Consider the following 26,932-nt stretch of genomic DNA (forward strand, 5'->3'; position numbering starts at 1 on the left):
CTAACAGAAACACGCACTTGTCACCGCATGAAATGCTTACGGGTCGACCCATGCCTGTGCCATCACTAGGGGGACTGTACAAAGGTCCCTCTTTAGACATACTAGAAACAGAACTAAAATCATATGTAAAGCACCTAACCAAGATACATGAAGTTATATATTCACAGGAGAAAAAGAAGGAACCGGAGTAGAGACCAGAGGGGCCACGCCAGGTGATACCAGGGGATCTGGTCTACATTCGGGTGTTCCGGAGAAAGTGGGATCAACCAAGGAGAGAAGGAGGTGGCCGAAGCAACATCAACAGCCGTCCAGGTGAAAGGAAGCAAGACGTGGTATCATCTCAACCACTGCACCAGAGTCCCAACAGAATGGAAGAAACAACCGGATAGAAAAGAGGATGCTGATACACCAAACGGGGGCGCGACAGGAGAAGAAGCAGCGGAAGAAATTGTGGCTCCAAAAGGAAGCCAGGAAGCTAACAGGCCAAGTGGAAGCCAAGAAACAACTGATACACCACCAACTGCTCTCAGAAGAAGTAAACGAAGAAACAGGGCGGGAGAAGAAACCTGCCAACCAACAATATTCAAACCTGTGGGACCAGAGACTCCAAGGGGGGGGAAACGATATGCCTGATACTCCTGGTGATATGCCTGCTGTGGCAGATATCTATGGCGAAAGCCCAATACAATGGGACCCAGAAGTACACCCCAGAGAATGGGAACAATTCTTCCCTGGAATTAATGACTACCCAGATGGGGAGCCAGGTGGGTCAGAGGAGGGAGATCCACAAGCTAAAGAAGGAAATACCCCTACAGGAGCCACTGAAGAAGGAAATATCCCAACAGAAGCTACTGAAGGAGAGACGAGCCCAACAGGAGCTGCCGAAGGAGAAACTACTCAAACAGCAGGAGGAGAAACTTCCCAATGGAGAAAAGAGGGAGACGTTCGAAGGGCAAGGGACTTTTCCCACAATTGACTTCTCGACACTCACCGGTCCCCTTGATGAACAATTGAATAGGAAAAAAAGAGAGGAACCTGCCGAACAACCGGGTAGGACAAACAAGGTTAGCATTCCAGTCCCACCTCAGATCATAACGGAAACAGGAGAACAAAGATCGGTCACGATATACAGGGTAAAACCCCTACCTGATGTCGCGTACTGTGGATGGACTCATCATCAGACGAAGGGAGAAGTGATTTGGGATCCAAAAGGATGTGACTTAACAATAATCAAAGAAGAAAATGAATGGGTGCTCAGCATAAATAACATTGAACCCGTTGAAGGAGAAGAATTTATAGTTGAACTGGCACGTACAGGACTGACTGAAGGGAGCAGTTCAACCACCATGAAAATCGAATTCACACCGGCACCCAATCTAGAGGTGCTTACAACGACTAGAACCACGACGACTGTGGCAGCTGCTGTACACACCACAGTGGTCACCACCAGAGTACCAACTACTACTCTGGGTGAAAAATCCACTATACCTACAACAAAACCAAAAGCATCAGAAACAGCAGGGTTCTTTACTGACATTTGGAACTTGTTGACAAAACCCAACAGTCCACCTCAAGAGGACGACGCGGATGAAACAGCAAATATGTTAGAACCAGAACCGCTCAAGGACAAAACATTGGAAGAAGCGGTAAAGAATGATTGGTATAAATGGGCTAGGTATACGGCGGACAGACATAGAATGGACGATTGTATCTTGTGCAGCAAATCACCCTTGTCTGAAGTGTTAATAGTACCTGAACCTGCATCATTTGACAGTTGTGCTAATTGGAAAAATGCTAATTGTAAACCGGGAAAGTACCATATTCCTTTGTGACATTGAATGCAGAATGGCCTTGGGTAGTACTAGGGGTAAAACTATGTTAAATGAGACTGTACTGGCTAATAAGGAATGTGCTGCATACAACATTAAAACTGATTTAACTAGACCTCAGACAGAAAAAAGTACTGTGGTTAAGGGAAAATATGAATGTTTCTATAACTATGGTATTGGTGGGATTAACGTAGGAAACACAACTGTTAAATGTGACACTATCTGGGTGTTAGAGATTGCGGGGATTCGCAAATTTGATGAGAAAGGATTAACTACCAATAGGAGGGGTTCGTGTGGCCACATCACTCAGGTTGCACCGTCTCTTACTATGTTAAAAACCCAAGATAGAGGTATTGCTGATAGCTTTTGGATGTGTGGGAAAAACAAACTTCTGAATGTTCTTCCTGAAGAATGGACTGGATTATGTGCTTTAGTCAGAGCAGTCCAACAGGTTACCATCATCAAAACACCACAGGAGGAGCATGTTAACACTAGAACTAGGAGGGAGTATGAATCAGATCCTAGATTGTACCTTGATTCAATTGGACAACCCAGAGGTGTGCCCAACGAGTTTAAGGCCAGAGATGAGATTAAATCTGGATTTGAATCTATATTTTTGTGGGTAACACCCAATAAGAACTTAGAGTGGATTAATTATATATACTATAACCAACAAAGATGTATTAATTATACTGACTCTGCCTTGACAGCCTTAGGAGAACAGGTAAAGGCCACAAGCCAGATGACATGGCAGAATAGGGAAGCTCTCAACTGGCTTTTGGCAGAGAAAGGGGGAGTTTGTGTAATGTATGGAGATGCTTGTTGTACTTTTATTCCCAACAACACTGCACCTAATGGAACATTTTCCCTAGCTATGAATAAACTTAAAGGCTTAAGAGCAGAAGTAAAGGTGAATGCGGGGTTTGATTCTCATGTCTGGGATTGGTTGGACCTGGCTTTGGGAAAATGGGGTGCTATGTTTACTAGGCTGGCCATTATGATGGGTGGAGGTCTAGTAGCATTGGGCATTGTATTTTGCTGTGTGGTGCCTTTGGTTAAATCACTTGTGGTCAAAACCACTGTTAAAAACAGATGGCAGTACATGGAGCAGACCCTAGACATAAGAGGGGGGTCAAGAAAGAAGTTTAAGGAACATATACTGGATCCACCTCTCATAATCAATCCTGTCCCTGGTAACCCTGGACATTATACGGACAAGTATGGAAAACCTTGCAATGCTGTTGGAGGACCCCTTGATTGCCCTTTTGGTAATCCTAACTGTCGTCATGGGGTAATTCTTGGGGGAGGTTATGAGTGCCATGATTGGCGTCCTGGTGGGTTTCCTGTGTATGCCAAAGACCCCGATTCGGATGAAATAATGCTTGTCCATGTACACAAAAAATGTCTGCAACCCAGGCGTTGCAAGTGGTGCTCCCAAGAGGACAATGATGGACATTACCATCATCCTGAACCCTTATTCTGTGCAATGTGTCAAAGAGAGGATTGCCCTATATGTGGAAATAAGGAATGTGCCCCTATGATGTAAATTCTGGTATGACTTTGAACAAACCTTAAGTGTATGTCGTATTTTATGTTTGTTTTATGGTTTTCATACATATATAAATGTATGCATTTTCTTTTAAATTTAAGCCAGTTTTGCCTTCCTAAAATGAGGATCATTTATTACACGCTAGGTAACAGAAGGTATTCCGGTTACAAGTGTCTACGGACCATGCCCTTAATCTTCTAGCAGTAATGAGTGATGTATGCTTAATTTCTGTTAGAAAGGGGTCCGCGAGGAAGAATCGTGTCTCAATTTGGAATGTTGTCTGTAACTTTTATTTTTGCTCACTCAGGCCTTGTTCAGATTCATAGTAAGAATATTAACTTTAATTAGGTCTATTATGTTTATTATTCTTTTAAATTCTTGTTATATTCTATACTCTACATAACTGAGATAACCTCAGACAAGGCTATGTACTACGTGCTCATGCTTCTTCATAGTATACTAATTTGTTATGTGTATCCTCATTTACTATTTTAAGCCTGACTGGATCTTTTACTCCTACCCATGTTATTGGATTGGAGATGTTTGGTCCAGTATATGATTATGTTTTATCTGTTCACATTTCGTTCAACACACTTACTATTCTATGTATCTATTATTTTGCTTCCATCCTTATTGTCTCTAGTTTAATCAGGTTTGATGTGGGTCTAATTAGTCCCAGAGGAGGGATTTATGTGGGAGACTGCTGAGGGAAAGAAATATAAATACATTAGCTAGCGAAAGAGGAGACTGGCAGCTGGCCCTGAGTGGAGATAACAGGTGGCCATACATCCCCAAGTAGGAACCACGCAACGGCCAGGCAAGCTGAATGTATGGCCATGACTAAATATATGCCAAGCGTAAGCATGCAAAGCATGCCTTATTTTCATATCCATATGAGGAGAATCTAGCCACCAAAATGTTAGAGCTAAAAGCAGATGAGGGCGTTATCCAGCCACTACTATGTTAGAGCTAAAAGCAGATGAGGGCGTTATCCATTGGGTTGAAAGAAAATGGTGGCAGAACGCATGGTTTTACTTCATTTACATAAAGGGTGGACCTATGTATTGTATGTGCATAAAAGCAGAGCCGGGGCCTAAGGAAGGGAGTCGTTGTTCCGCGGACCGGCTCGGCTTTACTACTCTGTATTAAAGACTATATTAAATTTACAAGTTCTTGTAAGAAGTGTTATTCTTAAGACAATTTTCCACCACACTAGCAGGCTGGTTAAGTTAGCATTAGCCTAGCTAACATCTCCGACCATGCGTTCACTGAGCTACTCTCCTGCTAAAGAAGAGGACATCACAGTAAAACAAGAAGTAGAGGGTGAGGCCGTTACTGTGAAAGAAGAAAAAGACGCGTTCAGAGTGAAAGAGGAGGAGGATGTCACAGTAAAAGAAGAGGAGGATGCAGTTTATGGAGTGAAAGAGGAAGAGGGGGAGATGACTGTTACATCGATAGAGGAGGAAACTGGACATCTGGGCCCGGTTTCCCAAACGCAACTTAAGGCATCCAATGGTTCTAACGGTGAACTTAGCCATAAGATGGTTTTGAGAAACCGTTCCCCGATTAACACTAGTAAGTACTGTCTTAACAGAGGCACAAACTCTGCAGTTGTTGAACTGATGTTTGGTGTTAAAGGGGAAATATAAAATTTCTACATCCATATTTGGACTTTTAAATGATTTATATATAGCCATTGATTCTTGAAGAATATAACACATGCCTCATGAGCTTAGTTTACCCCATCAGATCCCCAAATAAGCTTTTTTTTACTCCAACATCTAGAAACAATGTAAATCAACACTGTACAGCCTCAACATGGTTAAAACTGTAATGTTGATATCATGGATGGTCAGTCATTGCATCCATAGGTCTGTCTATGCATTTGAAAGTAGTTACATTTCTCCAAACCCATCATCTTATTACCAAAACAGTGTTTGAACCGCAGATTGGTTGAGTGATTGCTGTGTGAGTTTTTTTCAACAGTAACAAAATGGCTGCCTAGAGACTTGGTTTGGTAAACAGCTGAGGGATGGGGGAAGGAGAAATGTAATCACTCTCAAATTGAAAGAGAAAGCTATTGTAGCAACCTTCAGGCTATCCCCTGAATTCACTACACTATGAATACAAAGACTGGCTGTTCATGATGTCATAATGATAGTTTAACCAGGTTTCTAGGCTAAATAGTATATTCTAGAATTCATCCATGATGTCATAATGATAGTTTAACCAGGTTTCTAGGCTTTATAGTATATTCTAGAATTCATCCATGATGTCATAATGATAGTTTAACCAGGTTTCTAGACTATATAGTATATTCTAGAATTACCAGTGTAGATTTCCTGTGGGGGTCAAATTATTACAGCTGTTGATAAGTCATTGTATAATATTCAGACAATTTTTTCATGCCATTACATAAAAGGCGAAACATTCCTAGATTCAATAACATTCATGAATTGGTTTGAAACCTTTGTTTTAAACCCTTCTCAAAGTTGGTGCCTTGACGGATTTGTGAAAGACGGTTTGTCAAAAAACACTTATTTAAATGTTACCTTTATTTAACCTGTCTGGGCAACGTGGGACATTTGCGTCCCACCCTAGTCAACAGCCAGTGGAATCATGTCGCGCAAAATACAAATACCTCATAAATGCTATCACTTCAATTTCTCAAATATATGACTATTTTACACCATTTTATAGATACACCTCTCCTGAATCGAACCACGTTGTCCAATTTCAAAAAGGCTTTACAGCAAAAGCAAAACAGATTATGTTAGGAGAGTACCCTGCCAAAAATAATCACACTGCCATTTTCAAAGCAACTAGCATGCATCACAAATACCCCAAAACACAGCTAAATGCAGCGCTAACCTTTGACAATCTTCATCAGATGACACTCCTAGGACATCATGTTACACAATATATGCATTTTTTGTTCGATAAAGTTCATATTTATATATAAAAACAGCATTTTACATCGGCGCGTGACGTTCAGAAAATATTTTCCCTCAAATGCTTCCGGTGAATCAAATATAATATTGTCATTCAAAGAATTATAGATTAACATCTCGTGAATGCAACCGCATTGCCAGATTTAAAAGTAACTTTACTGGGAAATCACACTTTGCAATAAACGAGGTGCTATGCTCAGAAAAATAGGCTAGGCGATACAGGTTAGCGCCATCTTGGAACCATCTAAAATCAAATATACTATTGTAAATATTCACTTACCTTTGATTATCTTCATCAGAAGGCACTTCCAGGAATCCCAGGTCCACAACAAATGTAGTTTTGTTCGAAAAAGTTGTTAATTTATGTCCCAATAGCTCCTTCTTGTTAGCGCGTTCCGAAGGCTACTCATAATTTACGAAGCGCGCGCGGACTTGTCCTCACGAATGTGCAAAAAAAAATGTATTTACGTTCGTTCAAACATGTCAAACGTTGTATAACATAAATCTTTAGGGCCTTTTTCAATCAGAACTTCAAAAATATTCAAGGCGGACGATTGCATTGTCTTACTAAACGTTTCGGAGCGAGAGAGTACCCACGGGCACGCGCATCATAGTAGTAATGGCCCTCCCTCTATGACAAACTTTCCAGGCCTCTCGTTCGGTCAGTTTTTACCGGAGAAGACTCAAACCACTTTGTAAAGACTGTTGACATCTAGTGGAAGCCTTAGGAAGTGCTAAATGAATCCTAACTCACGGTGTGTTTCATAGGCAAAGGGTTGAAAGTGATTCCACAAATCAGATTTCCACTTCCTGTTAGGGTTTGTCTCAGGGTTTTGACTGCCATATGAGTTCTGTTATACTCACAGACACCATTCAAACAGTTTTAGAAACTTCGGTGTTTTCTATCCAAATCTACTAATTATCTGCATATTCTTGTTTGTGGGTAAGAGTAGTAACCAGTTTAAATCGGGTACGTTTTTTATCCGGCCGTGAAAATACTGCCCCCTATCCCCAACAAGTTAACTGGGCAAGTCAGTTAAGAACAAATTCTTATTTCCAATGATGGCCTACCCCGGACAACGCTGGGCCAATTGTGCACCACCCTATGGGACTCCCAATCACGGCCGGTTGTGATACAGCCTGTAGTGACGCCTCAAGCACTGAGATGCAGTGTCTTAGACCGCTGTGCCACTCGGGAGCCCCAAAATCATGTTCTAGTGCTGTCCCCAACTAAAATACATCTTGGTCAACCAAGAGTCATCTGTTCTTTCTACAAATCGCCCCATGTGTTTTTATAAAATCAACTATATGTACGTAACTTGTCTGATGCTGTAAGCATGCTGTTTGATTAAATAATTACAGATACACAAGTTACTCAGGGAGCCAGTCACCAATTTAACCAAGAAAAACTCTTCCCTCCTCCTCCCCCCGCTGCTGCTGGACTTCGTAAATTCTGCCGTTTTGCTCCTGAAGTTTTTTTCAGTAATTGACTACACCAGAGGTCGTAAAACTTTTCCATTTAGAGTGACAATGTATCTTACCATTTCTACCGATTTGCGTGCCAGTTAGGATTTTCATATGCATATTTTACTGGAACAGTTTAATTTAATTCATAATAGTATCTCAAAATCATTGTCTGTGATTAATCTACATTCTATCTAAATCTAAATGAAAATTATACAAATCTAAAAGTAACTTTTATTGCCATTGCCAACTATGTAAAAATAAACTTGAAACATTGTATCAACTATCAATTGGGTCCTCCGAAACTTGTGATAGCAAGCTTGCAACATTGTATAAAATATTCTCGACGCGGATGAAACAGCAAATATGTTAGAACCAGAACCGCTCAAGGACAAAACATTGGAAGAAGCGGTAAAGAATGATTGGTATAAATGGGCTAGGTATACGGCGGACAGACATAGAATGGACGATTGTATCTTGTGCAGCAAATCACCCTTGTCTGAAGTGTTAATAGTACCTGAACCTGCATCATTTGACAGTTGTGCTAATTGGAAAAATGCTAATTGTAAACCGGGAAAGTACCATATTCCTTTGTGACATTGAATGCAGAATGGCCTTGGGTAGTACTAGGGGTAAAACTATGTTAAATGAGACTGTACTGGCTAATAAGGAATGTGCTGCATACAACATTAAAACTGATTTAACTAGACCTCAGACAGAAAAAAGTACTGTGGTTAAGGGAAAATATGAATGTTTCTATAACTATGGTATTGGTGGGATTAACGTAGGAAACACAACTGTTAAATGTGACACTATCTGGGTGTTAGAGATTGCGGGGATTCGCAAATTTGATGAGAAAGGATTAACTACCAATAGGAGGGGTTCGTGTGGCCACATCACTCAGGTTGCACCGTCTCTTACTATGTTAAAAACCCAAGATAGAGGTATTGCTGATAGCTTTTGGATGTGTGGGAAAAACAAACTTCTGAATGTTCTTCCTGAAGAATGGACTGGATTATGTGCTTTAGTCAGAGCAGTCCAACAGGTTACCATCATCAAAACACCACAGGAGGAGCATGTTAACACTAGAACTAGGAGGGAGTATGAATCAGATCCTAGATTGTACCTTGATTCAATTGGACAACCCAGAGGTGTGCCCAACGAGTTTAAGGCCAGAGATGAGATTAAATCTGGATTTGAATCTATATTTTTGTGGGTAACACCCAATAAGAACTTAGAGTGGATTAATTATATATACTATAACCAACAAAGATGTATTAATTATACTGACTCTGCCTTGACAGCCTTAGGAGAACAGGTAAAGGCCACAAGCCAGATGACATGGCAGAATAGGGAAGCTCTCAACTGGCTTTTGGCAGAGAAAGGGGGAGTTTGTGTAATGTATGGAGATGCTTGTTGTACTTTTATTCCCAACAACACTGCACCTAATGGAACATTTTCCCTAGCTATGAATAAACTTAAAGGCTTAAGAGCAGAAGTAAAGGTGAATGCGGGGTTTGATTCTCATGTCTGGGATTGGTTGGACCTGGCTTTGGGAAAATGGGGTGCTATGTTTACTAGGCTGGCCATTATGATGGGTGGAGGTCTAGTAGCATTGGGCATTGTATTTTGCTGTGTGGTGCCTTTGGTTAAATCACTTGTGGTCAAAACCACTGTTAAAAACAGATGGCAGTACATGGAGCAGACCCTAGACATAAGAGGGGGGTCAAGAAAGAAGTTTAAGGAACATATACTGGATCCACCTCTCATAATCAATCCTGTCCCTGGTAACCCTGGACATTATACGGACAAGTATGGAAAACCTTGCAATGCTGTTGGAGGACCCCTTGATTGCCCTTTTGGTAATCCTAACTGTCGTCATGGGGTAATTCTTGGGGGAGGTTATGAGTGCCATGATTGGCGTCCTGGTGGGTTTCCTGTGTATGCCAAAGACCCCGATTCGGATGAAATAATGCTTGTCCATGTACACAAAAAATGTCTGCAACCCAGGCGTTGCAAGTGGTGCTCCCAAGAGGACAATGATGGACATTACCATCATCCTGAACCCTTATTCTGTGCAATGTGTCAAAGAGAGGATTGCCCTATATGTGGAAATAAGGAATGTGCCCCTATGATGTAAATTCTGGTATGACTTTGAACAAACCTTAAGTGTATGTCGTATTTTATGTTTGTTTTATGGTTTTCATACATATATAAATGTATGCATTTTCTTTTAAATTTAAGCCAGTTTTGCCTTCCTAAAATGAGGATCATTTATTACACGCTAGGTAACAGAAGGTATTCCGGTTACAAGTGTCTACGGACCATGCCCTTAATCTTCTAGCAGTAATGAGTGATGTATGCTTAATTTCTGTTAGAAAGGGGTCCGCGAGGAAGAATCGTGTCTCAATTTGGAATGTTGTCTGTAACTTTTATTTTTGCTCACTCAGGCCTTGTTCAGATTCATAGTAAGAATATTAACTTTAATTAGGTCTATTATGTTTATTATTCTTTTAAATTCTTGTTATATTCTATACTCTACATAACTGAGATAACCTCAGACAAGGCTATGTACTACGTGCTCATGCTTCTTCATAGTATACTAATTTGTTATGTGTATCCTCATTTACTATTTTAAGCCTGACTGGATCTTTTACTCCTACCCATGTTATTGGATTGGAGATGTTTGGTCCAGTATATGATTATGTTTTATCTGTTCACATTTCGTTCAACACACTTACTATTCTATGTATCTATTATTTTGCTTCCATCCTTATTGTCTCTAGTTTAATCAGGTTTGATGTGGGTCTAATTAGTCCCAGAGGAGGGATTTATGTGGGAGACTGCTGAGGGAAAGAAATATAAATACATTAGCTAGCGAAAGAGGAGACTGGCAGCTGGCCCTGAGTGGAGATAACAGGTGGCCATACATCCCCAAGTAGGAACCACGCAACGGCCAGGCAAGCTGAATGTATGGCCATGACTAAATATATGCCAAGCGTAAGCATGCAAAGCATGCCTTATTTTCATATCCATATGAGGAGAATCTAGCCACCAAAATGTTAGAGCTAAAAGCAGATGAGGGCGTTATCCAGCCACTACTATGTTAGAGCTAAAAGCAGATGAGGGCGTTATCCATTGGGTTGAAAGAAAATGGTGGCAGAACGCATGGTTTTACTTCATTTACATAAAGGGTGGACCTATGTATTGTATGTGCATAAAAGCAGAGCCGGGGCCTAAGGAAGGGAGTCGTTGTTCCGCGGACCGGCTCGGCTTTACTACTCTGTATTAAAGACTATATTAAATTTACAAGTTCTTGTAAGAAGTGTTATTCTTAAGACAATTTTCCACCACACTAGCAGGCTGGTTAAGTTAGCATTAGCCTAGCTAACATCTCCGACCATGCGTTCACTGAGCTACTCTCCTGCTAAAGAAGAGGACATCACAGTAAAACAAGAAGTAGAGGGTGAGGCCGTTACTGTGAAAGAAGAAAAAGACGCGTTCAGAGTGAAAGAGGAGGAGGATGTCACAGTAAAAGAAGAGGAGGATGCAGTTTATGGAGTGAAAGAGGAAGAGGGGGAGATGACTGTTACATCGATAGAGGAGGAAACTGGACATCTGGGCCCGGTTTCCCAAACGCAACTTAAGGCATCCAATGGTTCTAACGGTGAACTTAGCCATAAGATGGTTTTGAGAAACCGTTCCCCGATTAACACTAGTAAGTACTGTCTTAACAGAGGCACAAACTCTGCAGTTGTTGAACTGATGTTTGGTGTTAAAGGGGAAATATAAAATTTCTACATCCATATTTGGACTTTTAAATGATTTATATATAGCCATTGATTCTTGAAGAATATAACACATGCCTCATGAGCTTAGTTTACCCCATCAGATCCCCAAATAAGCTTTTTTTTACTCCAACATCTAGAAACAATGTAAATCAACACTGTACAGCCTCAACATGGTTAAAACTGTAATGTTGATATCATGGATGGTCAGTCATTGCATCCATAGGTCTGTCTATGCATTTGAAAGTAGTTACATTTCTCCAAACCCATCATCTTATTACCAAAACAGTGTTTGAACCGCAGATTGGTTGAGTGATTGCTGTGTGAGTTTTTTTCAACAGTAACAAAATGGCTGCCTAGAGACTTGGTTTGGTAAACAGCTGAGGGATGGGGGAAGGAGAAATGTAATCACTCTCAAATTGAAAGAGAAAGCTATTGTAGCAACCTTCAGGCTATCCCCTGAATTCACTACACTATGAATACAAAGACTGGCTGTTCATGATGTCATAATGATAGTTTAACCAGGTTTCTAGGCTAAATAGTATATTCTAGAATTCATCCATGATGTCATAATGATAGTTTAACCAGGTTTCTAGGCTTTATAGTATATTCTAGAATTCATCCATGATGTCATAATGATAGTTTAACCAGGTTTCTAGACTATATAGTATATTCTAGAATTACCAGTGTAGATTTCCTGTGGGGGTCAAATTATTACAGCTGTTGATAAGTCATTGTATAATATTCAGACAATTTTTTCATGCCATTACATAAAAGGCGAAACATTCCTAGATTCAATAACATTCATGAATTGGTTTGAAACCTTTGTTTTAAACCCTTCTCAAAGTTGGTGCCTTGACGGATTTGTGAAAGACGGTTTGTCAAAAAACACTTATTTAAATGTTACCTTTATTTAACCTGTCTGGGCAACGTGGGACATTTGCGTCCCACCCTAGTCAACAGCCAGTGGAATCATGTCGCGCAAAATACAAATACCTCATAAATGCTATCACTTCAATTTCTCAAATATATGACTATTTTACACCATTTTATAGATACACCTCTCCTGAATCGAACCACGTTGTCCAATTTCAAAAAGGCTTTACAGCAAAAGCAAAACAGATTATGTTAGGAGAGTACCCTGCCAAAAATAATCACACTGCCATTTTCAAAGCAACTAGCATGCATCACAAATACCCCAAAACACAGCTAAATGCAGCGCTAACCTTTGACAATCTTCATCAGATGACACTCCTAGGACATCATGTTACACAATATATGCATTTTTTGTTCGATAAAGTTCATATTTATATATAAAAACAGCATTTTACATCGGCGCGTGACGTTCAGAAAATATTTTCCCTCAAATGCTTCCGGTGAATCAAATATAATATTGTCATTCAAAGAATTATAGATTAACATCTCGTGAATGCAACCGCATTGCCAGATTTAAAAGTAACTTTACTGGGAAATCACACTTTGCAATAAACGAGGTGCTATGCTCAGAAAAATAGGCTAGGCGATACAGGTTAGCGCCATCTTGGAACCATCTAAAATCAAATATACTATTGTAAATATTCACTTACCTTTGATTATCTTCATCAGAAGGCACTTCCAGGAATCCCAGGTCCACAACAAATGTAGTTTTGTTCGAAAAAGTTGTTAATTTATGTCCCAATAGCTCCTTCTTGTTAGCGCGTTCCGAAGGCTACTCATAATTTACGAAGCGCGCGCGGACTTGTCCTCACGAATGTGCAAAAAAAAATGTATTTACGTTCGTTCAAACATGTCAAACGTTGTATAACATAAATCTTTAGGGCCTTTTTCAATCAGAACTTCAAAAATATTCAAGGCGGACGATTGCATTGTCTTACTAAACGTTTCGGAGCGAGAGAGTACCCACGGGCACGCGCATCATAGTAGTAATGGCCCTCCCTCTATGACAAACTTTCCAGGCCTCTCGTTCGGTCAGTTTTTACCGGAGAAGACTCAAACCACTTTGTAAAGACTGTTGACATCTAGTGGAAGCCTTAGGAAGTGCTAAATGAATCCTAACTCACGGTGTGTTTCATAGGCAAAGGGTTGAAAGTGATTCCACAAATCAGATTTCCACTTCCTGTTAGGGTTTGTCTCAGGGTTTTGACTGCCATATGAGTTCTGTTATACTCACAGACACCATTCAAACAGTTTTAGAAACTTCGGTGTTTTCTATCCAAATCTACTAATTATCTGCATATTCTTGTTTGTGGGTAAGAGTAGTAACCAGTTTAAATCGGGTACGTTTTTTATCCGGCCGTGAAAATACTGCCCCCTATCCCCAACAAGTTAACTGGGCAAGTCAGTTAAGAACAAATTCTTATTTCCAATGATGGCCTACCCCGGACAACGCTGGGCCAATTGTGCACCACCCTATGGGACTCCCAATCACGGCCGGTTGTGATACAGCCTGTAGTGACGCCTCAAGCACTGAGATGCAGTGTCTTAGACCGCTGTGCCACTCGGGAGCCCCAAAATCATGTTCTAGTGCTGTCCCCAACTAAAATACATCTTGGTCAACCAAGAGTCATCTGTTCTTTCTACAAATCGCCCCATGTGTTTTTATAAAATCAACTATATGTACGTAACTTGTCTGATGCTGTAAGCATGCTGTTTGATTAAATAATTACAGATACACAAGTTACTCAGGGAGCCAGTCACCAATTTAACCAAGAAAAACTCTTCCCTCCTCCTCCCCCCGCTGCTGCTGGACTTCGTAAATTCTGCCGTTTTGCTCCTGAAGTTTTTTTCAGTAATTGACTACACCAGAGGTCGTAAAACTTTTCCATTTAGAGTGACAATGTATCTTACCATTTCTACCGATTTGCGTGCCAGTTAGGATTTTCATATGCATATTTTACTGGAACAGTTTAATTTAATTCATAATAGTATCTCAAAATCATTGTCTGTGATTAATCTACATTCTATCTAAATCTAAATGAAAATTATACAAATCTAAAAGTAACTTTTATTGCCATTGCCAACTATGTAAAAATAAACTTGAAACATTGTATCAACTATCAATTGGGTCCTCCGAAACTTGTGATAGCAAGCTTGCAACATTGTATAAAATATTCTCGGCCCTCAGTTTCCCGGCGCCAGTGAGTTCAGGACAGACACAGCTGTCGGCTATTTGTGCAAAGGAAAAGAAGTAATCAGGTATTTTATGACATTTCCACTGGATCAGAGCATAACATTTTTCCCTTTCATGCCGAGTGGAAATATTTTACGAAAATACTTAGAGGAACTATTGTCGTACGCAATTGATTTTGATTAGACTTTGTTTACTTGCTGTTTGAGGTGAAGGAAAAATTACTTTGAGAAGCTCCACAAGTCATTAGTGGTTGTGCATTAAGACAATCAGAAATACTATCAGACATTCCCAAATGGGCACATTTATAGGCCTACATTTGCACACAGGCCAGGTAGACTAGTCCTACTTCTATATGCGTAATTAGGTGTGCGTCCTTACTCAACATTGACAGGAGTGTTTCAAGCAAAGACAATTAATAAATTGCGAGGTCGGATCTGGGTGGTCTGCCAGGGGCCGTTTCATTTAGTGTCCGTTTGGGTCGGCATGGGAATTGATTGTCTATAGTATGTTGTACCGAAGTTGACCGAATGAAAGGGAACAGTAGTTATAGTCATAACGTTACGCTTGTCATATGATGAACTTCAACTTAAATACTGGATCTTGCTGTCGGACAGTTTTTTTTAAATTCTGAAATGCACTCGAATTACGTATCATTTAGTGGCTCCTTATGTTATGCTGGGAAAACAGTTTTCGTGGGCACAGAAATACTGAATAATTTCAGAGTTTGCTAAATCCAATGGTTTTTAACTGAGATTCATCTTGTAATCCAATGGCGTGTTGTAAATGTTATGTTTTTTTCGTCTTTTTTAAAATATATTGCAATATATTTCAATCTTTTTTTTCCATTTTTAAATTAAATACACCTTCCGGCAACCCGCCTCACCCATTATAATACGGATCTGCTATTTTTTAGGCCTTATAGCTAGAACCTCCATCAGCAGCTAACCAGCTAATTAGCTGGCAGCTATTTAGTCATTGTTAACCACTGCTAGATGTCTTTACCTTTTTAGCTCAGATACCAGCCGCTTTTAGCCTGGATAATACCTGCCAGTCTGCACAGCGCGATATCAACCCTGAGCATATCGAACTGTTTTTCTCCACTACATCACCGTATTCCTGCCGTAAGCTCTGGACCATTACACCGGATAATCGCAGCTAGCTAGCTGCTACCGAGTGACCTAGCCTCAAGCTAGCCTTGAGCCAGGCCCATCTCCCGGCCTGCTCAGTGGACCCTAGGATCACTCAGCTACACAGCTGATGCCTCCCGGACTCTTCACTAAGACGACTAGAAGCCACTACATCACCGGATTCCTGCCGTAAGCTCTGGACCTTTGCACCGGAGTGGCTATAGTGGCTAACGCCCTTGTCCCGAAGCTAGCACCAGTTAGCCTCGAGCCGGGTGTATCTCCCGGCTAGCAAACAAAATTACTCCAGCTACAATACCTCTTTTGCCAATTGGCCTGGACCCTTTGTCGACACGGAGCCCCAACGATCCATCACGACTGGTCTGTCGACGCATTTCCGTCTGATGTGCCTTCAACTGGCCTTTGCCAGATGTCGGTGATGCCCTTGTCCCGAAGCTAGCACCAGTTAGCCTCGAGCCAGGCGCATCTCCCGGCTAGCGTAGTAATGACTACCTAACGGCTTCCCTGGTTCATATATTCCTGTTCACTGGACCCTATGATCACTTGGCTACATAGCTGATGCCTGCTGGACTGTTCATTAATCACGGTACTCTGTTTTGTTTATCTGTTGGCCCCAGCCTCGAACTCAGGCCCTGTGTGTAGTTAACTGACCCTCTGCCCATTCATCACCACTTTACCTGTTGTTGTTGTCTTACCCGTTGTTGTCTTAGCTAGCTCTCCCAATCAACACCTGTGATTGCTTTTTGCCTCGCTTTATGTCTCTCTAATGTCAATATGCCTTGTATACTGTTGTTTAGGGTAGTTATCATTGTTTTATTTTACTGCGGAGCCCCTAGTCCCACTGAACATGCCTCAGAGAACTCTTTTGTCCCACCTCCCACACATGCGGTGACCTCACCTAGCATAACTGGTGCCTCCAGAGATGCAACCTCTCTTATCGTCACTCAACGCCTAGGTTTACCTCCACTGTACCCGCACCCTACCATACCCCTGTCTGTACATTAGGCCTTGAATCTATACTACCCAGCATTCTGCTCCTTTTATTTTCTGTTCACAACGCACTAGATGAGCAGTTCTGATAGCCTTTAGCCGTACCCTCATCCTACTCCTCTGTTCCTCGGGTGATGTAGAGGTTAACCCAGGCCCTGTGTGTCCCCAGGCGCTCTCATTTGTTGACTTCTGTAACCGTAAAAGCCTTGGTTTCATGCATGTTAACATCAGAAGCCTCCTCCCTAAGTTTGTTTGACTCACTGCTTTAGCACACTCCGCCAACCTTGATGTCCTTGCCGTGTCTGAATCCTGCCTTTGGAAGGCCACCAAAATTCTGAAATTTCCATCCCCAACTACAACATTTTCCGTCAAGATAGAACTGCCAAAGGGGGAGGAGTTGCAATCTACTGCAGAGATGGCTTGCAAAGTTCTGTCATACTTTCCAGGTCTATGCCCAAACAGTTCGAGCTTCTAATTTTAAAAATGAATCTCTCCAGAAACAAGTCTCTCACTGTTGCCAGCTGTTATAGACCCACCTCAGCTCCCAGCTGTGCCCTGGACACCATATGTGAATCGATTGCCCCCCATCTATCTTCAGAGTTTGTTCTGTTAGGTGACCTAAACTGGGATATGCTTAACACCCCGGCCGTCCTACAATCCAAGCTAGATGGGCACCCTCATAGATATTATCCTGACCAACTTGCCCTCCAAATACACCTCTGCTGTTTTCAATCAGGATCTCAGCGATCACTGCCTCATTGCCTGCATCTGTTATGTGTTCGTGGTCAAACGACCACCCCTCATCACTGTTAAACACTCCTGCGAGCAGGCCTTTCTAATCGACCTTGCCCGGGTATCCTGGAAGGACATTGACCTCATCCCATCAGTATAGGATGCCTGGTTGTTCTTTAAAAGAAATTTCCTAAATAAGGATTTTCTTAAATTAGCATGCCCCTTTAAAAAATGTATAACTAAGAACAGATATAGCCCTTGGTTCACTCCAGACCTGACTGCCCTCGACCATTACAAAAACATCCTCTGGCGTACTGCACTAGCATCGAATAGTCTCCGCGATATGCAACTTTTCAGAGAAGTCCGGAACCAATACACACAGTCAGTTAGGAAAGCAAAGGCTTTTTCAAACAGAAATGTGCATCCCGTAGCTCTAACTCCAAAAAATTTTGGGACACTGTAAAGTCCATGGAGACTAAGAGCACCTCCTCCCAGCTGCCAATCTGCACTGAGGCTAGGAAACACTGTCACCACCGATAAATCCACAATAATGGAGAATTTCAATAAGCTTTTCTCTACGGCTGGAGATGCTTTCCTCCTGGCTACCCCAACCCCGGTCAACAGCTCCGCACCCCCCGAAGCTACTTGCCCAAGCCTCCCCAGCTTCTCCTTCATCAAAATCCAGATAGGTGATGTTCTGAAAGAGCTGTAAAACCTGGACCCGTACAAATCAGCTGGGCTAGACAAGCTGGATCCTCTTTCTAAAATTATCTGCCGCCATTGTTGCAACCCCTATTACTAGACTGTTCAACCTTTCTTTCGTATAGTTCGAGATTCCTAAAAATCAGAAAGCTTCCGTGGTCAACCCCCTCTTCAAAGGGGGTGACACTCTAGACCCAAACTGTTACAGACCTATATCCATCCTGTCCTGCCTTTCTAAAGTCTTCGAAAGCCAAGTTAATAAACAGATCACTGATTATTTCGAATCCCACCGTACCTTCTCCGCTGTGCAATCCGGTTTCCGAACTGATCATTGTTGCACCTCATCCACGCTCAAGGTACTAAACGATATCATAACCGCGATCGTTAAAAGACAGTACTGTGCAGCCGTCTTCATTGACCTGGCCTGTTGTCCGAACCTCTGGCAGTCTCTATGGGGGTACCACAGGATTCAAATCTCGGGCCGACTCTTTTCTCTGCATATATCAGCGATGTCGCTCTTGCTGCGGGTGATTCCTTGATTCACCTCTCCGCAGACGACACCATTCTGTATACATCTGGCCCTTCTTTGGAGACTGTGTTAACCTCTTGCTTCGAGATAGGATCCCGTTAACGGGATTGTTTGACAAAATAGCATGGCATGAAATTTTAAAACAACTAAATTCTAATAATTTCAATTTTTTAAAACATACAACTATTTTACACCATTTTAAAGATACACTTCTCGTTAATGCAACCACATTGTTCGATTTCAAAAAGGCTTTACAGCGAAAGCAATACATTACATTATGATAGGACACCACCAAAACAAGAAAAGCCACACAGCCATTTTCCTAGCAAGGAGATGCGTCACAAAAACCCGAAATACAGCTAAAATTAAGCACTAACCTTTGACGATCTTCATCAGATGACACTCATAGTACATCATGTTACAAAATACATGTATGTTTTGTTCGATCAAGTTCATATTTATATCCAAAAACAGCATTTTACATTGGCCCGTGATGTTCAGAAAATGTTCACACACAATGTGCACACATATTACAGAAATACTCGTCATAAACGTTGACAAATTACATAACAATTATTTAAAGAATTATAGATATACTACTTTTAATGCAACCGCTGTGTCAGATTTCAAAACAACTTTACGGGGAAAGCACATTGTTCAATATTCTGAGTACAGAGCTCAGCCATCAAAGCAAGCTATACAGTTACCCGCCAAGTCATGGCGTCTGCAAAACTCCAAAATAGTGTTATAAATCTTTCCTTACCTTTGCTGATCTTCGGCAGAATGCACTTGAAGGATTCCCACTTCCACAACAAATGTTCATTTGTTCGATAAAGTCCATAATTTATGTCCAAATACCTCCGTTTTGTTGGCGCGTCCAGAACACTATTCCAAAGGCACGAGACGGGGGCGCAAATAAATAGACGAAAAGCTCAAAAGTTCCATTACAGTTTGTAGAAACATGTCAAACGATGTTTACAATCAATCTTTGGGGTATTTTTAATGTAAAAATGCGATAATTTTCCAACCGGACAATAGCGTATTCATTCCAGAAGGAAAAGAAGGAAAGGCGCGCATCACCAAGTCCCATGTCCTCAGACAGGCCACTCATTGACTGAGCTCCTGTTTTCTGCCTAGTAACAGGAGAAGGATGAAACCCCTCTGCAGGCCCCCCTGTGGCTCAGTTGGTAGAGCATGGTGTTTGCAATGCCAGCATGGTGTGTTATACATACTGGCCTTCCCCGTGGCTCAGTTGGTAGAGCATGGTGTTTGCAATGCCAGCATGGTGTGTGCAACGCCAGGGTTGTGGGTTCGATTCCCACGGGGGGCCAGTACAAAACAAATGTATGTATTCACTACTGTAAGTCGCTCTGGATAAGAGCGTCTGCTAAATGACTAAAATGTAAATGTAAATTTAAACCAGTTTCTAAAGACTGTTGACAGCCAATGGAAGCCTTAGGAAGTGCAACATGACCCCTTAGACACTGTAGTTTTGATAGGAATTCAAAAGAAAAACTACAATTCTCAGATTTCCCACCTCCTGTTTGAATTTTTCTCAGGATTTAGTAGATACAGTATGTAGATACAGTACGAGTTCTGTTATACTCACAGACATCATTCAAACAGTTTTAGAAACTTCAGAGTGTTTTCTATCCAAATCTACTAATAGTATGCATATCCTACCTTCTGAGTCTGAGTAGGAGGCAGTTTAATTTGGGTACGTTTTTCATCCGAACGTGAAAATACTGCCCCCTATCCCTAAGAGGTTTTAACAAACCTCCAAACGAGCTTCAATGCAATACAGCACTCTTTCGGTGGCCTCCAACTGCTATTAAATGCTAGTAAAACAAAATGCATGCTCTTCAACCGATCGCTGCCCGTACCAACCCGCCCGACTAGCATCACTACTCTGGACGGTTCTGACCTAGAATATGTGGACAACTACAAATACCTAGGTGTCTGGTTAGACTGTAAACTCTCCTTCCAGACTCATATTAAGCATCTCCAATCCAAAATTAAATCTAGAATCGGCTTCCTATTTCACAACAAACCCTCCTTCACTCACACTGCCAAACATACCCTCGTAAAACTGACTATCCTACCCATCCTTGACTTCGGTGATGTCAGTTTCAAAATAGCCTCCAACACTCCAATCAGCAAACTGGATGCAGTCTATCACAGTGCCAACCGTTTTGTCACCAAAGCCCCATATAGCACCCACCACTGCGACCTGTATGCTCTCGTCGGCTGGCCCTCGCTACATATTCGTCGCCAAACCCACTGGCTCCAGGTCATCTACAAGTCTTTGCTAAGGTCGCCTTAACTCAGCTCACTGGTCACCATAGCAACACCCATCCATAGCACGCACTCCAGGAGGTATATCTCACTGGTCATCCCCAAAGCCAACACCTATTTTGGCTGACTTTCCTTCCAGTTCTCTGCTGCCAATCACTGGAACGAATTGCAAAAATTGCTGACTTTGGAGACTTATATCTCCCTCACTAACTTTAAGCATCAGCTATCTGAGCAGCTTACCGATCGCTGCAGCTGTACACAGCCCATCTGTAAATAGCCCATCCAACTGCCTACCTCATCCCCATGTTTTTATATACTTCTTTTGCTCTTTTCCACCCCAGTATCTCTACTTGCACATCATCATCTGCACATCCATCACTCCAGTGTTAATTTGCTACATTGTAATTACTCTGCTACTATGGCCTATTTATTGCCTTACCTCCTTACTCCATTTGCACACACTGTATATAGATTTTTCTGTTGTGTTATTGACTGTACATTTGTTTATCCCACGTGTAACTCTGTGTTTGTGTCGAACTGCTTTGCTTTATCTTGGCCAGGTCACAGTTGTAAATGAGAACTTGTTCTCAACTGGCCTACCTGGTTAAGTAAATAACTAAAATCTTAACTTTATTGACAACACCCAAATGGATACTGTCATTAACGCGGTTCTTCAATAATTACACATAATTCTTAATGCTTTAGCAAACATATTAAACAGGACATTCAAATATCCTTACAATTATAATCCAAGGTAGTGTGAAATGAACTCATAAGCAACCTGGAAATGGATGTTACTCCCCTGAATTTTCCCCATTCACATTCAGAATACATTGTGAAAAACTAAAATCTTTGCTCACCATTTTTGCTCCAGGCAGATATAGTACATCCATAACTATCGCTTTCCTCATTAGCAGGGAGGAGTTTCTGCAATCAAATTGCCCTCGTGCTGCAATTTTAGCAAATACAGAAAGGGGCCTATATTGGAGACCAAAAGTTGTCTGGCACACTGCTTAGAGTTTCAACAACATTAATATCTTATTTCTAGCCTACAATCATCGATGTTACTACTAATGTGAAAACAAGACAAAATATGACTGTTCTTGCTCATTTTAAGGCAAATGTCAAATTTTTACATTCATTACAGATGTCAGTTGTTGTACAACATCATGGCTACGCTGTTGGCATCACCTTTTACAGTGGATTACCGCTGTTGTGGGCCTTTAACCATCTGTATGACTTTGTTGTTCACACAGGAGAGATATGGGACTATCTTGGATCCTCTGGGGAGCCTCAACAACATCATGATGCTGACGAGGCAGAGAAGAGTCTCTCCAGATCAGAACACCTCAAGAAACACCTGCAGAGATCCACAGGGAAGAGAACTCACTGCTGCTCTGACTGTGGGAAGAGGTTTGTTTCTCCAGGACATTTAAAATCACACGAGAGAATACACACGGGGGAGAAACCTTATAGCTGTGCTCAATGTGGGAAGAGATGCACCCAGTCATCAGACCTTAAAAAACATGAGAGAATACATACAGGAGAGAAACCTTATAGGTGTGATCATTGTGGGAAGAGTTTTGTTCATTCTGGGAAGCTGACTGTACACAGGAGAATACACACAGAGAAGCCTTATACCTGTGATCAGTGTGGGAAGACATTTGTTCAATCTCACCAGCTGACATTACACCAGAGAATACACACAGGAGAGAAACCCTATTGCTGTGATCAATGTGGGAAGAGTTTTACAAGATCTTGCGAACTGACATTACACCAGAGAATACACACAGGAGAGAAATCGTATAGCTGTGATCAATGTGGGAAGAGTTTTGCTGCATCTAGCAATCTGACTGTACACCAGAGAACACACACAGGAGAGAAACCTTATAGCTGTGGTCAATGTGGGAAGACATTTGTTCAATCTCACCAGCTGACATTACACCAGAGAACACACACAGGAGAGAAACCTTTTAGCTGTGATCAATGTGGGAAACGTTTTGCTTCATCTAGCAATCTGACTCTACACCAGAGAATACACACAGGAGAGAAACCCTTTAGCTGTGATCAATGTGGAAAGCGTTTTGCTGCATCTAGCAATCTGACTCTACACCAGAGAATACACACAGGAGAGAAACCCTATTGCTGTGATCAATGTGGGAAGAGTTTTACAAGATCTAGCAAACTGACATTACACCAGAGAATACACACAGGAGAGAAACCTTTTAGCTGTGATCAATGTGGGAAGAGTTTTGCTGCATCTAGCAATCTGACTCTTCACCAGAGAATACACACAGGAGAGAAATCTTATAGCTGTGATCAATGTGGGAAGAGTTTTGGTCGATTTGGGCAGCTGACTGTACACCAGCGAACACACACAGGAGAGAAACCTTATAGCTGTGATCAATGTGGGAAGACATTTGTTCAATCTCGCCAGCTGACATTACACCAGAGAACACACACAGGAGAGAAACCTTTTATCTGTGATCAATGTGGGAAGAGTTTTGCTGCATCTAACAATCTGACTCTACACCAGAGAATACACACAGGAGAGAAACCCTATAGCTGTGATCAATGTGGGAAGAGTTTTGGTCAATTTGGGCAGCTGACTGTACACCAGAGAATACACACAGGAGAGAAGCCTTATAGCTGTGATCAATGTGGGAAGAGTTTTGCTGCATCTAGCAATCTTACTCTACACCAGAGAATACACACAGGAGAGAAACCTTATAGCTGTGATCAATGTGGGAAGAGTTTTACAGAATCTGGCAGTCTGACAAGACACCAGAGAATACACACAGGAGAGAAGCCTTATAGCTGTGATCAATGTGGGAAGAGTTTTTCTGCATCTAGCAATCTGACTCAACACCAGAGAATACACACAGGAGAGAAACCCTATAGCTGTGATCAATGTGGGAAGAGTTTTGGTCAATTTGGGCAGCTGACTGTACACCAGAGAACACACACAGGAGAGAAGCCTTATAGCTGTGATCAATGTGGGAAGAGTTTTGCTGTATCTAGCAATCTGACTCTACACCAGAGAATACACACAGGAGAGAAACCTTATAGCTGTGATCAATGTGGGAAGAGTTTTACAGAATCTGGCAATCTGACAAGACACCAGAGAATACACACAGGAGAGAAACCCTATTGCTGTGATCAATGTGGGAAGAGTTTTATAAGATCTAGCAAACTGACATTACACCAGAGAATACACACAGGGGAGAAGCCTTATACATGTGATCAGTGTGGGAAGAGTTTTGCTGCATCTAACAATCTGACTCTACACCAGAGAATACACACAGGAGAGAAACCTTATAGCTGTGATCAATGTGGGAAGAGTTTTGTTCATTCTGGGAATCTGACTGTACACAAGAGAACACATAGAGGAGAGAAACCTCTTAGCTCTGCCCAGAGATAATCTGATAAAAGATCTCTGATCAAATATCAGAAAATACATGGAGTTGTTTCATGATATCAATAAATAAACTTCACAATGTAGAATGTTAACACATTGTAGTAGGACAATGTAGACACCTAAACGTTTGCCCCTTCAACAATTGATTTCAACATGATATGGATATTAGCCTTGGGGAAAATCCAGGCTCTGAAAGGGTTGTTACACTTACCACGTTGGTGACCCACTTGAATCAAAATGCAACACTTCAAAATGTAGATAGCTGTTTTCTACAAATTGTCCTCTAACCAGGGATGTACACATTATTCCCAGATTCCGTGTGGTTTTTGAGCTGTTAGTTTAACAGGACGTGCAACTTCATCTCCCTCCTGTCACACAAATGATTTTAGCATGATATCGATGAATAAGTGTTGTGTTCCTTTGTTTTGGGACCCCTACATTTAAATGCGTCACTCCAAAATGTAGCTGACTGTCTTCTGCAGGTTGTCCTCTAATCAGTGAGGTAAAATATATCTCCCATTTCCATGTGTTTTTTTAGTTGTGTTAGTTTCAACAGCACGTACAACCTGATTTCCCCCCTAATCGATATCAGTGATTTATTGCTACTTGTCAAAACAACAGTGTTTCTGGTGCTTGTACAGTTTATAAGGTGCTTGTTTAAAAAATACAAGTAATATGATTATTGTGGCAGATGTTTGTGTATATAGCACATGTTATGTTTAGGTTTTCAATTTATCACAAACTGTTTCTGCATATTGGTTATTGATTTAGACAGCCCACCAGACATTATTTCCTAAAGGACTTAATGATGAAATGCCTATGTATTTTATGTTGTGATTCTGAACTTGAATTATTTCCCTATTTAAGATAATTCTGATGCTTTTCGTACGATGTACCCAATGATTAATGAAAACTTGTCCTCATTGTGGTTTTATTTAATGCGTCTTATTTATACACTGTAGTGTTTGTGAAATGCTTGTTATGTTTGGTAGCACTTATTTATTTGTCCTTTGCCTCCAACCCCTTTCCATGCATGGAAAATATCCCACCCAGCAAAATGTAATTGAAAAGATGTTGAAAATAAGACTATGCCCAACATCCAATACACATTCAGTTTTAGTTGAAAGTGAAAGTTGAGAAGATGTAGTTTTTTTCATTGACTTGAAAACAACTTAAATTCAACGTCCTTGCAGCCTATACACATTGACTCAGTATAATAAATTGGTCTATAATCAATTGTATTAACAATCCTACATCACTCCAGCATTTATTGACAACATTCAAATTCTAATTGTCTTTATTCCACTACTGAAGAAGCATGACTCAAATCACCTCATATTTCAAACATTCAGCCTGACAAAAGATACGTGTTTTATTATTCCATGCGTCACCATTAAGTTAATTATTGCCAATACATATTAACAAAGGGGTGTACATTTGGTTTGATATTTCATATTTACAATTAATGTAACATTTAGTAATCAATGATTTATGCAACCAACTGACAATTTTTGGGTACAATTATATTGACGTAATATCAGGGATAATTTTATAATGTAATTTTATAATATCAGGGATCATTCTCAGATGTGCCAACCCAAATGTACTAGAGCATGACATTGGGGACTGGGCCCCGATCCAACAACATGCCTATCTAGTGAACCCTGAAAAGAGAGAGAAGCTCCGCAGTGAGGTGTGGAAAGTTACTATGGATATTGCAGGAGTTTCCTCTTGAAATCAGACATGTCCGTGGTAAGGACAACTTGGTTGCTGATTGTCTCTGGGGTTGGCAGTTAAAAAGATTTGTGTTTTGCGTTTAACCAGTGTGTTACCATGGATCACATATTATTTTGACACGTTTTTCCGTGTTGGAGATGAGTTTTATCTCTTATTCTTTTCTGTATGTTTTTGAAACTGCACTGTTGGTTAGGGGCTCGTAAGTCAGCATTTCACTGTTAGGTCTGTTGTATTCGGCGCAGTACAATTTGATTTGAGTTTTGTTATACGGCATGTTTTTCCGTATTTGAGATGATTTTTGTTTGGGCTCGTTCCAAGGGGACGAGAGTTCTAGAAGCTAGTGAGTTTTAGGAACATGAGAGTTCTAGAAGCTAGTGGGTTTTAGGAAGACGAGTGTTCTAGAAGCTAGTGAGTTTTAGGAAGACGAGTGTTCTAGAAGCTAGTGAGTTTTAGGAAGACGAGTGTTCTAGAAGCTAGTGAGTTTTAGGAAGACGAGTGTTCTAGAAGCTAGTGAGTTTTAGGAAGACGAGAGTTCTAGAAGCTAGTGAGTTTTAGGAAGACGAGTGTTCTAGAAGCTAGTGAGTTTTAGGAAGACGAGTGTTCTAGAAGCTAGTGAGTTTTAGGAAGACGAGAGTTCTAGAAGCTAGTGGGTTTTAGGAAGACGAGAGTTCTA

At 41.1% G+C, this 26,932-nt stretch overlaps 2 protein-coding genes across 2 annotated transcripts in view; one reads left to right on the forward strand and one right to left on the reverse strand.

The window, feature by feature from the left end:
• LOC145875823 (uncharacterized) overlaps nucleotides 1-26,932 on the reverse strand; it is a 369,621-nt gene that overhangs the window by 285,441 nt on the left and 57,248 nt on the right. The window lies entirely within an intron of this gene.
• LOC145875819 (uncharacterized) lies at nucleotides 669-26,696 on the forward strand. The gene is made up of 2 exons (XM_082971625.1): nucleotides 669-1,050; nucleotides 22,361-26,696. The coding sequence occupies exons 1-2, from the start codon at nucleotides 669-671 to the stop codon at nucleotides 24,523-24,525; spliced, it is 2,547 nt and encodes an 848-aa protein (XP_082827751.1). The 3' UTR covers nucleotides 24,526-26,696.

Source organism: Salmo salar, unplaced genomic scaffold (assembly GCF_965601325.2).
Source record: "Salmo salar unplaced genomic scaffold, fSalSal1 ptg000360l, whole genome shotgun sequence".
NCBI lineage: Eukaryota > Metazoa > Chordata > Actinopteri > Salmoniformes > Salmonidae > Salmo > Salmo salar.